Raw genomic sequence first — 15302 nt, forward strand, 5'->3', positions numbered from 1 at the left:
ACACATAGTATCAAAGGATGGTGTACGAATGGATCCTGCAAAGATCCAAACTATCAAAGATTGGCCAGAACTTAAATCTATTCATGAAGTCCGAAGCTTTCTTGGTCTATGTTCATATTACAGGAGATTTATCTTTCACTTTGCAATGATTGCTTCGCCATTGCATGAACTCACCAAGAAACGTCCTATGTTTAAATGGACAGAGGTTGAGATTAATGCTTTCAATAAGCTCAAAAATGCCATTATCACAGGGCCAGTCTTAATCATTCCAGACTTGCAAAAGCCATTTGTGGTAGAATGTGATGCTTGTGGCAATTGCATTGGAGCCGTCTTAAATCAAGAAGGACATGCCATTGCATTTGAAAGCAGGAGATTGCAAAATGCTGAACTTACTCTTGATGTTTATCAGAAGGAATTATTGGCCGTCATTCATGCTCTCACAGTATGGAAACATTACTTATTGGGAGCTGAATTTGTTGTCAAAACTGATCACCAAAGTTTGCGGTACTTTCTTACGCAAACTAAACTCTCTGAGAAACAAATGAGAATGGCCAATTTTCTCTCAATGTTTCATTTTCAGATTTTGCATACTCCTGGCAAGAAAAATGTGGTAGCAGATGCATTGTCCAGAAAACCATATGTGGCTGCAATTTCGGTTGCTTCTCATCAAGACTTGTCTACTATGCGAGAAATGTACCATTTGGATGCTGATTTTTCAGATTTATGGGCTGATTTAATGACTGGTCATACACATGCTTCTTATGTGGTCAAAGATGGTTATATCATGAAGGATAACTGCTTATGTGTGGTTTCAAACATGAGACAAAAAGTTTTGGATGAATGTCATGCACCACCTTATGCAGGGCATAGAGGGATACTCCCTACTACTCAAATGATTGAGAGATACTTCTTTTGGCCAGGTATGAGGAAAGATATAGAAGCCTATGTACGTGCATGTGTCACCTGCCAAAAGGTAAAATTTGATAGGCAAAAGACTCCTGGTTTGCTTCAGCCTTTGCCTATTCCGGACCAGCCATGGGAAAGCATTGCAATGGATTTTATTATGGATTTGCCCCGCACCCCAAATGGCAATGATGCAATATGGACAATTGTGGACAGGTTTAGTAAACAAGCACATTTTCTACCTGTCAAAAAGACCATAAAACCAGAACATATGGTCAAAATTTTTGTGTCACAGGTATTTAAACACCATGGTATGCCCAAATCAATTGTGGGAGACAGGGATCCCCGAACAACAAGCCTCTTTTGGAGAGCTCTTTTTGATAACATGGGCACAAAGCTGAATTTTTCTTCAGCTTATCATCCTCAAACGGATGGACAAAGTGAAGCTGCAAATTCAGCTGTGTTGGATTTGCTTAAATGCTATGTGACAGATCAGAAATCTTCTTGGGAAAAGTATCTACCGCTTGTAGAATTTGCATACAATAATACGGTACATGCTTCTACAGGCAAGGCCCCATTTGAGATCATTTATGGCAAAGTGGTATTGCCACCTATCTTACGCACAAAAGATGAGATATTTGCTGCTGATGACTTTGTCAGGGACCTTGATATTGCCTTTTCACAAGTTCGGACAGCCATTGCACGCTCTCAAGCAAAGCGGGGAGGATGTCACTATTTGGGCATTCTCTGCGCTTCAGGCCTATGGACGAGTTCTGTAGGATGGACTGGCATCTTATGGTTGGGGACTTATGTCTACACCGAGAGCCAGTAGGCTGGATATATGGGTTGGGATTGTGTATCTGCGCCCAAATCCAGAGTGTGGTACCACGGACTACAAGCTAAATGAATAGGGAGACTGTTCAATGCATCCTTGCATAACATGTTTGCAAGTTAAAAATCCTGTCTTTGCATGAACTATTTGATTGCATGCAAGATTTGTTTGTGTAGTTCACATGTAGGGGACGCCCTCTTGTGAACCGTGCGAGTGAAACTGTATTCTGACCTCGTTTGTGGGCTGTAGACAGGTGGTAAGTACACCACTTTACTCTTTTATGAGTTAAAGCAATGTATTCTTTGTTTTGCAGGTCCACACTTTAATAAGTGTGTCCGCCCAAGTTATAAGTGAGATTGGGCGTCCACACTTCATTAAAGCTCGGGCGGACAAACTATAAGTAAGAATAGACTAGAATTCCCTTCCGGTCGGCTAGGCGAGTGTCCAGGCACCCTTCCCACTAAATTTGTGTGGAAAAGGGATGGTTATGGACTGGGTGGCAGTATGAGGACCTGCCACCATGCTATTACTCATTTTGAAAATTACCTCTCTCTACACTCTCTCTCTAGAAATAGGCGCCCCCCTTCAAGAGAGCCTATTTTTGTTATTCTCTCTAACTTTTTGCTTGGTGAGAGTGCTGATTTTCATTCCCTCTTGCTCCCAGCTCCAATGGAAAGCTTGAAGATTCTTCCTTTCACAGTTAAGCCTCCAGTTGCTCACCTTTTCACTCTATCTCTCTCTTCTAAATGAATATGGAGTCTCCTAACCATTCTACCGCCCCCAAATTCTGCTGAAACCCTAATTTTCAGAAACCCTAATTCTGCAGAAACCCTAATTTCAGAAACCCTAATTTTGGAGGAAACCATACCAAGCTGTGCCCCTTACTCATAGGCATCTAAAGAGCCCAAAATGCCCAATTTTGGACTCATATAACCTGCTTAAAACCCTAAAAATCAGAAACCCTAATTTCAGCCGGAAGTGGAAAACGGTCACATTCAAGCTGTAGTTCGTCCGCACGGAGGTGGAGCTCGACATTGATCGTCCAATACTTGGTAAGAGCATTTTGCAAGCAATTTTCAATTTGAGATTCGAATGCTTTGTCAATATGGTCTCCTATGTCTCGGTCCTGGCACACACATGTGTGTGTATGGATGCCAGTGGAGCATAGCTGCGTTTGACAAGCTTCAAGGAATCAAGGAACGAAGCTACTCTCAAGTGAAGCTATGGATTCCATCGTCTACGACAAATTTGTTTGCAATGCTGTTTTCATGATCATGGATGCACTTGAACAGTTTGGCATGTGAATGCCCGTGAGGCTTGTAACAGTTTTCCTTGATAATAAAATCTATTACAAGGGGGGTCGGCCCTTTCCGGCCCTAGTGCAGTGTGCAAAAATAAAATTCAGCTTCTTACTCTATTGTGTTGCGCCATTTAAAATTGTTTAATTATGTTAATAGCTTAAGTGTTTGCCAAGATTGTGCTCAACCCCGACCGGGGGAATCTCAAAATGCACACCAAACTTGATCCTAAGTCTCACAAATGCATATTCCTAGGATATGGTGACAGAGGTGAAATGGGGTATAGACTTTGGGATCCCATGAATAGAAAGATCATACGCAGCAATGATGTCATTTTTGATGAAACATGCATGTATAAGGAGCCTGCAAGGCAACAGGAGCCTGGCAGAGTCATCTTTGATGATGATGGACATCATGGACAACAACAAAGGGCTGTAAATCAGCCATTACAGCAGGAAAACCAGCCCTTAAATGGTGCTGAAAATGGTCCAAATGGACAGCCAGAGATGGCAGAAGATATCCCTATGGATATACCACAGTTAGAGGAGATACCGGGCATTATATTTCAGCCTTATGGCATGGAACAGGAGCCACCAATAGGTGATATGCAGGCTGGACAGCAACCTGCAAATGATGGTCATTGGGTACGGAGGTCCACTAGACCCTCCAGAGCCCCTGACAGGTTTGTTCCAGGGGTTGATTACTTGATGCTCACTGACTGTGGGGAGCCCTCATGTTATAAGGAGGCTTTACAGAGGGCAGACAAAGCTCTATGGGAGCGTGCCATGAAGTCAGAGATGGATTCTTTGCACAAAAATGGAACATGGAAGTTGGTGCATTTGCCTGCAGGCAAGAAGGTTTTGCCATGCAAGTGGGTTTACAGGCTCAAAGTTGCACCAGATGCAAAGCCAAGATACAAAGCCAGGTTAGTGGCTAAAGGCTTCAAGCAGGAATATGGTGTGGACTTTGATGAGATCTTCTCTCCAGTGGTCAAAATGACCACACTTAGAGCTGTGTTGGCTTTGGTTGCGCATGATGATCTGGACTTGATTCAGATGGATGTGAAGACTGCTTTTCTTCACGGTGATCTCCATGAGGAGATATATATGCAACAGCCAGAGGGTTATGCAGTAAGTGGAAAGGAGAAGCTTGTATGCAAGCTGAAAAAGAGTCTTTATGGGCTCAAACAGGCACCAAGGGAATGGTATCATAAATTTGATACATTCATGAAATCCCAGAAATTCAAGAGAAGTGACATAGATCACTGCTTGTACACCAAGAAAGCTTTGGATGGCAGTCTATTGATCCTCATCTTGTATGTTGATGATATGTTGATTGCCGGGAAATCTCGTAAAGAGATGGATACCTTGAAGCAGAGGCTGCATCAAACCTTTGATATGAAGGATTTGGGTGATGCAAATCACATCTTGGGTATGCGGATACTTCGGGACAGAAATCAGCATGTGTTGTATTTGTCTCAGAAGGAATACATTGGCAAAGTCTTGCAGAGGTTCAATATGGACGGGGGGAAGAAGACTAGTACTCCTTTGCCTCCATATGTGAAACTCAGTGCTATGGACAGCCCACAGTCAGATAGAGACAGGGCTGATATGGCCAAGATTCCGTATGCTTCAGCTTGTGGCAGTCTCATGTATGCCATGGTTGCTACTAGGCCGGACATTGCATTTGCAGTGGGAGTGGTTTCTAGATACATGGCCAACCCTGGCAAGAAGCATTGGGAAGCAGTGAAAGGTGTCATGAGATACCTGAAGGGCACACAGGATATGTGCATATGTTTTGGCAAACAGGATGCATTAGTGCATGGTTACACGGATTCGGATTATGCCGGTCATCCAGATAACCGGAAGTCTACTACCGGTTATGTGTTTACATTCACAGGAGGTGCTGTGTCATGGATATCCAGGATGCAGAAGTGCACAGCCTTATCTACTACAGAGGCCGAGTATATTGCAGCCACAGGGGCTTGCAAGGAGGCATTATGGCTATCTCGGTTAGTGGTTGATTTGGGTTATACAGGGGATATTCCATTGTTGCATTGTGACAGTCAGAGTGCCATCCAGTTGGCAAAGAACCCTGTCTTTCATGCAAAGACGAAGCATGTGGATGTGAAGTATCACTTCATCAGAGAGGTGATAGAGAACAAGCAAATTCAGCTTGTTAAGATTCATACGGATGACAACCCGGCTGATCTGTTGACAAAGAGTTTGCCTCCGGAGCGGTTTGCTCATTGCAGACACTTGATGGGCATTGGATGAGGCCATTTTTCAGCCTTGATATGGCCTTGGATATTATCATGTACATGCTGATTTTTTCTTTTCCTTTACTTAAGGGCACTTTGCCTTTAAGTGGGAGGTTGTTGGGGTAAAGGCACTATGCCCACCCTTATAGTGTGTACAAGCCCATAAGTTATAGTACATAGTACACTTAGTACTTTTAATGTACTAAGTGCACTATGTGTACTAGTGCAATATACATGTGTGATAGGGGAGTCACACACTCATGCCTCATGAGTTGACTTATCCCCACAACTCTCTCTCTCTCTCTCCCTTGTTCTTCTCTGTGTATGTCTCCCACATGAATGAACTCTAACCCTAATTCATACTCCCATCAGGCTTATTGAAGTCCCTTTTCATGCCGAAGACTGGGGTAAGGTTGTAATCCTTAGGGTTGTCAACCCTAATCACATAAGATAATTGGTAACCTTATCTTTGAGGCCACCTCTGTTCTTTTCTTGCAGCTCCACGTCTGATTTGTTGGCGGAAGACCTCCTTTCTCTCGACTTTTCTTCACCGCCAAGTGTTGCTTTTCTATTGGTGAGCACTGAGCGTCGGCTTGTGTACACAGATGCAGCCGCACTACTGTAGGTAGCTCTATCAGAGCTGTGTAGGATGCAAAGGGTAACAATGGCGCTGTGTTGGAGGCAGAGTATGATGACAGGTGTGCTCTATGCGACTGCAGCTGCAGCAGCAATGGTGGCCAATGGTTGGATCTGCTCAGGAAATCATGCAGTAGATGATTTAGTTGTGTAGTAGAAAATTCAGTCGCCAGCAGCAGAAACAGTAGGCAGCAGAAGTGTTGGCAGTCGGTAGTTGACCACCGGCGGTTGCCTAGATGGATGATGTGGCTAAAAGGGTGAGGCTTCGTGCTGCTGGGACTACCCATAGGTGATGTGCAGCAAAGAAGACCTACGAGCGAGAGAGAACTCAGCGCAGTGCTGCTATTGGTCAAAAGCAGAAGCGCGATAAGGGTAGGACAAGCACAGAGAACCTACGCTCTGATACCAAATGATGGTATCTTAGGGTTAGGGTTAGCACAGCCTAAGGAGGTTCAAACAAGAAAGCCATGGCTATTGTGTAATCAACAGAGATGGAGAGATGAGAGAAAATTAAACAAAGATTAGAGAGAGCGAGCACATGACCCAATGATGTGATGTTTGCTTGTTTTCAATCAATGAAAGTACAAGACCTTTATAAGTTTCAAAGGTTGACCTCATGACATCATTGCTTATGTTATACACTATATATCTAGATATTATGCTAGCCCCTCTAAGAGTGGGTTCACATACGCACATAAAGATAAGTGGGTGCTAACTCCTTGTTAGAGGATGTTCACACACACAAACATAACTACACATACATGGATACACAAACAAGGGTATACACATACAGTGGACACACACATGAAGCTCCGATTTCCCAACAAATGAGGCTTAGCAGATGTGTCCAGATGATCAATATTATGTCCCCCCCCCCCCCCCCCCCCAAAAAAAAAGTAGCTCCAGGGCTACCTAACTGTCTTGGCTGATGATGTCATTTACATGTGTCCCTTGTCCTTAATATGTAGAGAGCAAGAAAAACGTATCAGTGCATGCACACATGCTAGGTCTATAGGCTAGACAAGTACAATATCAATTTGTGAGCCCATGGAGCTAAGACTTCGATTATGAAAACAAAGAGTATCTTATCATTTTTATTCCCTCTTACAAGAGCATTTTAGCCTTTTAATGTGTGTCAGCTTTTGATTTCATTGCTTTGTGCAGGATGCTATGAGAAAAGCAGAGGCAGCAGGCAGTGAAGAATGCCCTGTCAAAATCAAACTAGTGGCTCCTCCACTTTATGTGCTCACAACACAGACACTTGACAAGGTATAGAATGGCTAAGGCTGAAGGTTTTAAATCAAAGCTGTCTTTTCATGTCCCAATGCTGTGCTTGCTTTCAATTGTTTTTCCATGTTTGGGAATAACCTTTGTAGTGCAAACTAATGCCAAACCTCTCTAGCTACGGCTGTTGGTTGTGGAATTTAACACAGGAGCAAGGAATCTCAGTCCTTAATCTAGCTATAAAAGCGTGTGTGAAAGAGATAGAAAAGCATCAAGGAAAGTTGGCTGTGAGGGAGGCTCCACGAGCGGTAACATCATTTTTCTTGACACTGCTTTTTGAAAATATTTCCTCATCACCCTTCAAAAAAAAAGCTTCCTTATCAGCCTTCTTATGAAAGATATTACTGGGTGGAATTGCAGGTGAGTGAGAGAGATGATAGGCTTCTTCAAGAACAATTGCTAAACTATGCACGGGCCAATGAGGAAGTAGATGGAGACAGAGACAGTGAGGAAGAGGAAGATACTGGAATGGGTGAAGTTGACGTTGAAGGTGGTGTCGGAGTAACTGAGTAGGATCACAAGGTGTGTATCATGGGAGTGTACTGTAAAAGGCTTTAGTGTTTCAATTCCCTTGCTCATGGATTCAAAGATGTCATTCTACTATGGAAATGCAGTATTTAATAAAAGTTCTGCAGATTTTGACCATATATCATAGGAGTGTTATGTTGAGAAAGGCATCACTGCCCATGTTCCTTGTCGATTCAAGTCTTTAACCAACAGACCTATTAAAGTATTCATGATACTACTAGGTTGGCTTGCCCTTTGCAAGCAAATTAATTCAAGCTTTTTTGTCTCACTGTGGTGATTGAGAGCCTTGTTAGCACAAGTACAAATGGTATGGCTTAAAATCTCACAATCGGTGTAAGGTGTTGTAGGTATGGCATTATCTCACCTTGCAGATCGTTATCAATAGAAAGTTATTTCTTTTGGAGGTGCTTTTAGGTAATTAGACCCTTTTAGGATAGTAAGGATGTCCTTCCAAAGTTATCTAAATTGGTTCGAGGTCTTCTTTGATTGGCTGGCTGCTTTAAAAGACTTCTGGAAGATGTTTTGAATGGGAAAGAGGGGTCCTATTTATTGAAAAAGTAGGCCAACAAGGCAGCCTAATAGTCGGCTAACTTTGCATTCATTTGGTCTTTCTTCCCTATATAAATTAGGGCTTACAACATGGGCTAATTCCTATGCTAAACCCATGAGTGAGATGGTCATTTGCACTCTAGGTTTCTTGCTTGTTATCAAGCACTCTTGATGTCTAAGATGCTTGAAATGTTTTTAGAATGTCCTTTCATATTTGGTTACACTTTATTTTTATTTAAGCACAAGCTCATCAGTATGTTTATTTAAGCACAAGCTCATCATTCACCACATTTCAATTCTTCAAACATTTTGTGATGCATCAGCATGTTCTTGATGTAAAGACACATTAAGGTTTAAGTTCACCCATTTTGAAGTAGTCATTTTCAAGTAGCAATATGTTTCCTCTTGGTGTAGATAGCCATTGCTCATTTATGCTTTTTTTGGTTTTTAATGTCTTACAAGCCTACAAATATTACTCGCATTAGAAAAATCATTTCCCCCCTTTTTCACGTCTTATTATGTAAGTACTATGTTAGGTGCATAGGAAAAACAAAAGATTTTGTAGTGAATTGAACTATGTTCTGGTCAATCATAGGTGTTATGTGTTCTTTCATGTGTTTAGCACTCCTTGTATGTAACCAAGATGCCAAGTGATGGCTAGCCACCAAGTGGGTACCATAAAGAGCATGTTCAAGACTAGAGGAGTAATATTTAAGGCACCTTGTTTGGGCATTGGGGGCCTATTTAGGCACCATGTAATATTGCATAGGAGGGTCAAAAGGATTTCCAATTCATACTTGTCTTATTAGGAATGCTATGGGTTTGTAGCTCTGCAACTCAAAGAGACTTGACCACACATAATCATATATAAAGGCTTTATGATCCATCATTTAAGGTGTTCAATTATCACTTATTTCCTAAAGTAGTGTTTTAACTCGTCATATTCTTTTGTAAACCACTACCATTTAAATTCTCTTGTCACAAACACATCACTACAAGTAATTAACTCAAAAGCAAAATTTATGGTCTCTTCTATTATGTAAGTTGTGCTTTAATTTGCATTGAATTCTCATAGTGTGAAAGTGAATACTAATATAGCACATGCTATGCCTTCTAATACATAAATAGTGATGTGTACGTGAATTGGTGTTGATGCAAGAGAGAGAGAGAGAGAGAGAGAGAGAGAGAGTCTATTTTCATTGCAAAGATATCAACCGTTTGGACATTCACCAAGCTATTCAGTTCCAATGGAATCATGAGGTTCGGCCATATTGAATGTTATTATATGTAAGTGATGTTTTATGTATTTGTCCATACCATGAGAAGTCAACATGGAGATTCATAGCTCCACGTTTGATGTTAAAATTTTATTCAACGACCAATGGAGTATCTCTTTTCCTTAAGAGGTCTACATCTTGTAATGGAGTTTCTTAAATGAGCTCTATCTTTCAATGTTGTGTTTTCTTCTTGTTCTCTCTCTCTCTCTCTCTCTCTCTCTCTCTCTCTCTCTCTCTTAAATGAGCTCTATCTTTCAATGTTGTGTTTTCTTCTTGTCGGATAGATCAATTTGGTCTCTTGGGATAGTTTCCTACGACGTTAAAAAGTTCTCTTGTCTTCTCTCTCTCTCTCTCTCTCTCTCCCTCTCTCTCTAAACTTGAGACCTTGGGTCACCCTTGAAAACATCTTACCACTACACTCTACCTTCAAGCAACAACTCTCTCTCTCTCTCTCTCTCTCTCTCTCTCTCTCTCCCTCTCATTTTTTACCTATAATTTATTATATGCTGTTTCGTTCTTCTTCTTCTCCTACTTCTCCTTTGTATCTATTGTTATTTTTCTATAAGGATAAGGTTGGCTATTGGGGATATATTACTTGTTAATGATAAGGTTCCTCAAATGGGGCATTATTATTTCATGGTAGGTAGGATTATTTAGCTTAGTATTCTATGGCTTTTGATGGTATTATGCAACTTTAATTGATAAACTTGTCTCCTCATGTTCATAAGCTCAAGTGTTTTTTCCCCTATTCATAATATCATGACAAAGATTACGGTAGTGGTTTTGGCTCTTGTTCCGTTTTTCAAAAGTTTTCTTGTAGAGATGTTTTTTTTCACAACATAAGACATGTAGGGCATAGAGTAGGAATTAGTCCCCATTTATGGTTTTATCTTTAATTGCATTTATTGGCATAGCTAGTACATCATCCTTCCATTCAAACCTTTATATTTTATGGTTTTTCAATACTTCCATTTCAAGGTATTTGGAGGACTCAATCACCTCAATGTGTGTATGTTGTTATATTTGAGTAACCATTTCTTTATCATTTAATGTAAGCTAAATGTTGTTTTCGTGTGTTGTTTTTCTTGAAGGTCTATCATCCTATGAGAAACCGTATTGCTTCTTCCCAAAACTAATATGGTATATTTTTTTCAGACATTAAGTTACGTGCTACTTTTGCAATATGCCTATTTTTTCTTTTTTGCAACACCATTCTGTTGTGTGTGGAGTGTACATACATATAAATTATCTCTTGATTTTCTGCTTTCTCAAAAAATCACTGAACTCATTGGAAAAATACCCTCCCCTTGTTAGGACAAGGTAGGACTAGGGAGAGTTGGGCAGTTCAAGGGAGTCCGGACATGTGTGGACGACCAAGTATAGTTAGCCGGTTAGGGTCTACTTGGGTGGAGAGTTGTCCTATTCTTTTCTAGGAGTCTTCATGGAGGTATCATGGTGGCCTCTCACTAGTATCAGAGTTGGTTATGTATCCCTCCTTTGATTTCCTATGCATTATAGTTGTGGTTGTCGCACACAGCCGGGAGGAGAGAAGTAACACCTTTTTCTCTCTTGTTCTCGTATCAGCGAGGAGATCAGCAGCCTCAACACGGCTGTTCTCAGCCGTTGCGCAGCCACAATTACAACAGCTTCAGAAGACCACCGAGAGCAGCGCACACCTACGACCGTTAATAGCCGCCTCTAGGTCATCTCTTCAAATAAAAGCTTCCTTTGGCAGCCGTGGCAAGTGCGCACACGTAAGGCCATGGAGAAGAGTAAATCTCTCTCTCTCTTCCTCAAGATTGCCGCCGACACACACAAAGTCAGAGAAAGGCTCTCTCTCTCTCACTTTTGAGAAGGCTTTTTCTCTCTATTTCTCTACAGCCCCCAACACAGCAAGGGGACGAGAGCGGTGTCAACAACAAGGCCGCCAGACAACAACAAGGCCGCCAGACAACATACAACCGATGAGAGCAAGATGAGCCAACTTTGGTCAGGTACAAGTCTTCATCTTGCATACGAATTTGATTTGTTACCGTGACCTCTAAAGTTTTCGAGAACCCCAAGGGTCACCAGCATGGCGGTTATCCATCTTTGGAATACCAATATGGCTGATCAGGATGTGGGTGATCACGGATTTGTGGATTTACATGCACAAACTCTATTAGAATCACGCTTACAACGTATTGAACAAAGTCTACTTGTTCTTTCTCAAAGTTTACAGACCATGCAAGAGACTCTTAAGGCAGTTGGTCGCTAATTCAGGGTTTCGGAGTGTCCCAATTGATGAGTTCTTTGCCTCAAAGATCCATTATTTGGGTCACATAATCTCGGCAGCGGGAATTCAGATGGATCTTACGAAAGTAGAGGCAATCCTTAATTGACCTCCTCCAGCAAAACATTGAAGAATTGTAAATATTTCTTGGGTTGGTAGGGTTCTATCATAATGTCATCCGGGATTATGCTAAATTAGCAGTTCCAATGATGGACCAATTAAAATCTAAGAGTCACAACTTTGTTTAGGGTGCTGACTAACAACAAACTTTCGATCGTCTTAAGGTTGCCATAGGTACTGCACTTGTGTTGGTAATAGTAAATCCTAATCAACTGTTTGTGGTTGAAATTGATGCTAGTGACCATACAGTTGGTGTTGTGCTTCTTCAATAAGATCCATCTGAATTCCCGCTGCCGAGATTATGTGACCCAAATAATGGATCTTTGAGGCAATCCTTAATTGACCTCCTCCAGCAAAACATTGAAGAATTGTAAATATTTCTTGGGTTGGTAGGGTTCTATCATAATGTCATCCGGGATTATGCTAAATTAGCAGTTCCAATGATGGACCAATTAAAATCTAAGAGTCACAACTTTGTTTAGGGTGCTGACTAACAACAAACTTTCGATCGTCTTAAGGTTGCCATAGCTACTGCACTTGTGTTGGTAATAGTAAATCCTAATCAACTGTTTGTGGTTGAAATTGATGCTAGTGACCATACAGTTGGTGTTGTGCTTCTTCAAGGAGGAAGACCCATAGCTTTTGAGACCAAGAAGTTGGATAGAGCTTAGAGAAATTATTTTGCATATGAACGTGAGCTTTATGCCATCATTTATGCTTTAGGGAAGCAGAGACATTATCTCTACGGTGCTAAGTTTGAGATTGTCTTTGATCATGAGAGCATTAAATGGTTAACTCAAATTGATTTGAAAGGTTGTAAAGCTTGGTGGGCAGAAATCCTCCAAGAATTCGACTTTCAATTAAGGTATCATAAGGCCGATACAATGTCATGGTGGGCTGATGTCTTAAGTCGCATACCTAGAAGGCAATTCTATTGACCTGGACTTCACAGGGACGTCCAAGAATATATTTTGCATTGTAAAAAATGCCAGTTTCTGAGCGTCTTAAGATAGGCGGACTATTACAACCCTTAGAGATCCCTGATGGTAAGTGGGAAAGCATCTCTATGGATTTTATTATAGGTCTACCTACAACTAACAGAGGCCATGATGCCATTTGGGTTGTAGTGGACAGGTTGACCAAGATGTCTTGGTTTATTTCGACTAAAACCACGATAAAAATACCAAATTTATCTTATGCTAAGGGTATATGTGAGTAAACAACAAACAAATTGGAAAGATTACTTACCAATTCTAGAATTTTCCTATAATAGTGTGAAGCATGTATCTACGGGCTTTAGTCCTTTCATGCTTATATATGGCTTTCAACCATGATCTTCAGTAGATGTGGGGTTAGCTCTACTGAAAGAATTTAAAAGGTTAAAGATTTTCTGCAAGATCATAACGATATGCTAAAGATCACTAAGAAAAATGTTAAATGGGCCCAAGATCGTTACAAACATTATGCGGAAACGACGAGATTGCAGAGTGGTCACATTTGAAAAGGGTGACCAAGTATTTCTCAAAGTTCCCCGAGTTTGAAAACTTTGAGGACGGGCAAAGTGCCAAAGTTATCATCGAGGTATTGTGGACCTTTCACAATACTTAAGCATGTAGGTGAAGTTGCCTACAAGTTAGCTTTGCCAGAACATTCCAAGGTTCACTCAGTTTTTCATGTTAGTAGTTTGCGGAAACGACTAGGTGAAGATGCCAATGTGGTGGATTTAGTTGAGCCTACGGCTTTACCACACGAGCTAGAGCACATCTTGGATTTTCAAGAGAAGCGAAATCATCACGGAATTAGACAATGGTGTCTAGTTAAGTGGAAGGATAGATTGGAAGAAGGTTCAACTTGGGAGGATGTTAGTACTCTCAAGACCCGATATCCTACCTTTGTTTTCGAGTATGAAAACTCTTCCAAAAGGGGGGAGTAATGTCAAGACAAGGGTAGAACTAGGGGGAGTCGGGCGGTTCAAGGGATTCTGGACATGTGTACGCCACCACGACTATAGTTAGCCAGTTAGGGTATATATCCGACAGCTGGGTGGAGAGTTGCCATATTCTCTTCTAGGAGTCCTCATGGAGGTCTCATGGTGGCCTGATACCAGTGAAAGGCCACCATGAGTCCTCATGGAGGTCTCATGGTGGCCTGATACTAGTGAAAGGCCACCATGAGACCTCCATGAAGATTCCTAGAAGAGAATAGGGCAACTCTCCACCCAACCGCCGGATATAGACCTTAGCCGGCTAACTATAGCCCTAGCCGACCACACATGTCCGAACTCCCCCTAGTCCTACCCTTGTCCTGACACCCCTGACATCCAATCTTAGACATTTGATCTGCATACTTCTTTTTCTTCTCGAACAAGGCTTTAAATCTCTGAAAGTGAGCAAACACTTCACTTTTCTACTCATGAAATAAATCCACATTTTCCTAGTGTGATCACATCAATGAGGAGAGTAATCAAATCCTAGAAATTAGGGAAGTTCTCTCAAACTCCAATGGAGGTCTAAAACTGACTGTATTATTTTCCAACAACGTTTAAGGTCACAGACACCATATTATCATGACCTCCTAGTGATCCAATAGAACTAAGGGCATTTGCAAGCCCTTTAACCTTTACTGTGTAATCATTTATACTCAATTTTTCTTTGGTCACATTGTGTAGCTCTTGCTTTTACTACATCTTTTGAGCTTGGGTGTTTGTTCTATACATATTTTGAACTTGGGTGTTTGTTCTATACAGCTTCACCAAGGTGTCCCAAGCCTCCTTAGGCATTTGTGAATCATGTATATACACAATCATAGAATCTGTCTCACATTGATAGACAACCAATACATCACCTTTTTGGGTGTTTCATGCAATGTTTTATATGCATGCACTTGTGATGATGAACTCCCAATAGATTTTCTTCACCAATATTTTCATAACTTGTGATGAACTCCCAATATCCTTTTTCCATAAGGAAATTGGTCATCCTATGAACTTTCATGCTTGGAAGTTAATCTGTCCAGCTTCTCACTCACAATATGTGGCAAGCTACTAGATACTTTTACTTGTAAAACAACTTACTAAATAGTGCTTGCAAAAACTTTCTACACTTGTGGCAAATCTACAATCTTCAACATTGGTATTGTAAACTTGTTATAATATCATTGTATGTAAATCAGTCATGTAAACATACATCCACCAACACCTGTAACATTTAGATTCTCTGCATAGTCTTGTAACCAAATTTTGGCTGTAACTTTTTACCGAATTAGAAGTTAGCTATACATAGTAAAAATCAACACTTTCAAGAGTGTCTACACAAAATTTACAGAGCTAAAAGGGGGCCCGAAT

General features: G+C 41.1%; 1 protein-coding gene across 2 annotated transcripts in view; it reads left to right on the top strand.

Annotated features, from left to right (window-relative positions):
* The window catches only part of LOC147606185 (eukaryotic translation initiation factor 2 subunit alpha homolog), a 28431-nt gene extending 20422 nt beyond the window's left edge, over positions 1–8009 (top strand). Inside the window, exons 5-7 of one of the 2 annotated variants that reach the window (XR_015265037.1) lie at positions 7094–7198; positions 7332–7461; positions 7574–8009. Coding sequence is in view for 1 of the 2 variants with exons in the window: in XM_086792476.1 (XP_086648602.1) it covers positions 7094–7198; positions 7363–7461; positions 7574–7726 (357 nt within the window). In the remaining variant the exon portion in view is untranslated. The remainder of the gene's footprint in view (positions 1–7093; positions 7199–7331; positions 7462–7573) is intronic. The other variant, XM_086792476.1, reaches the window with a different exon arrangement.
* Positions 8010–15302: the final 7293 nt, after the last annotated feature.

Source organism: Cibotium barometz, chromosome 58 (genome assembly GCF_041138505.1).
Source record: "Cibotium barometz isolate CiBa-2024 chromosome 58, ASM4113850v1, whole genome shotgun sequence".
NCBI classification, from domain to species: Eukaryota; Viridiplantae; Streptophyta; class Polypodiopsida; order Cyatheales; family Cibotiaceae; genus Cibotium; species Cibotium barometz.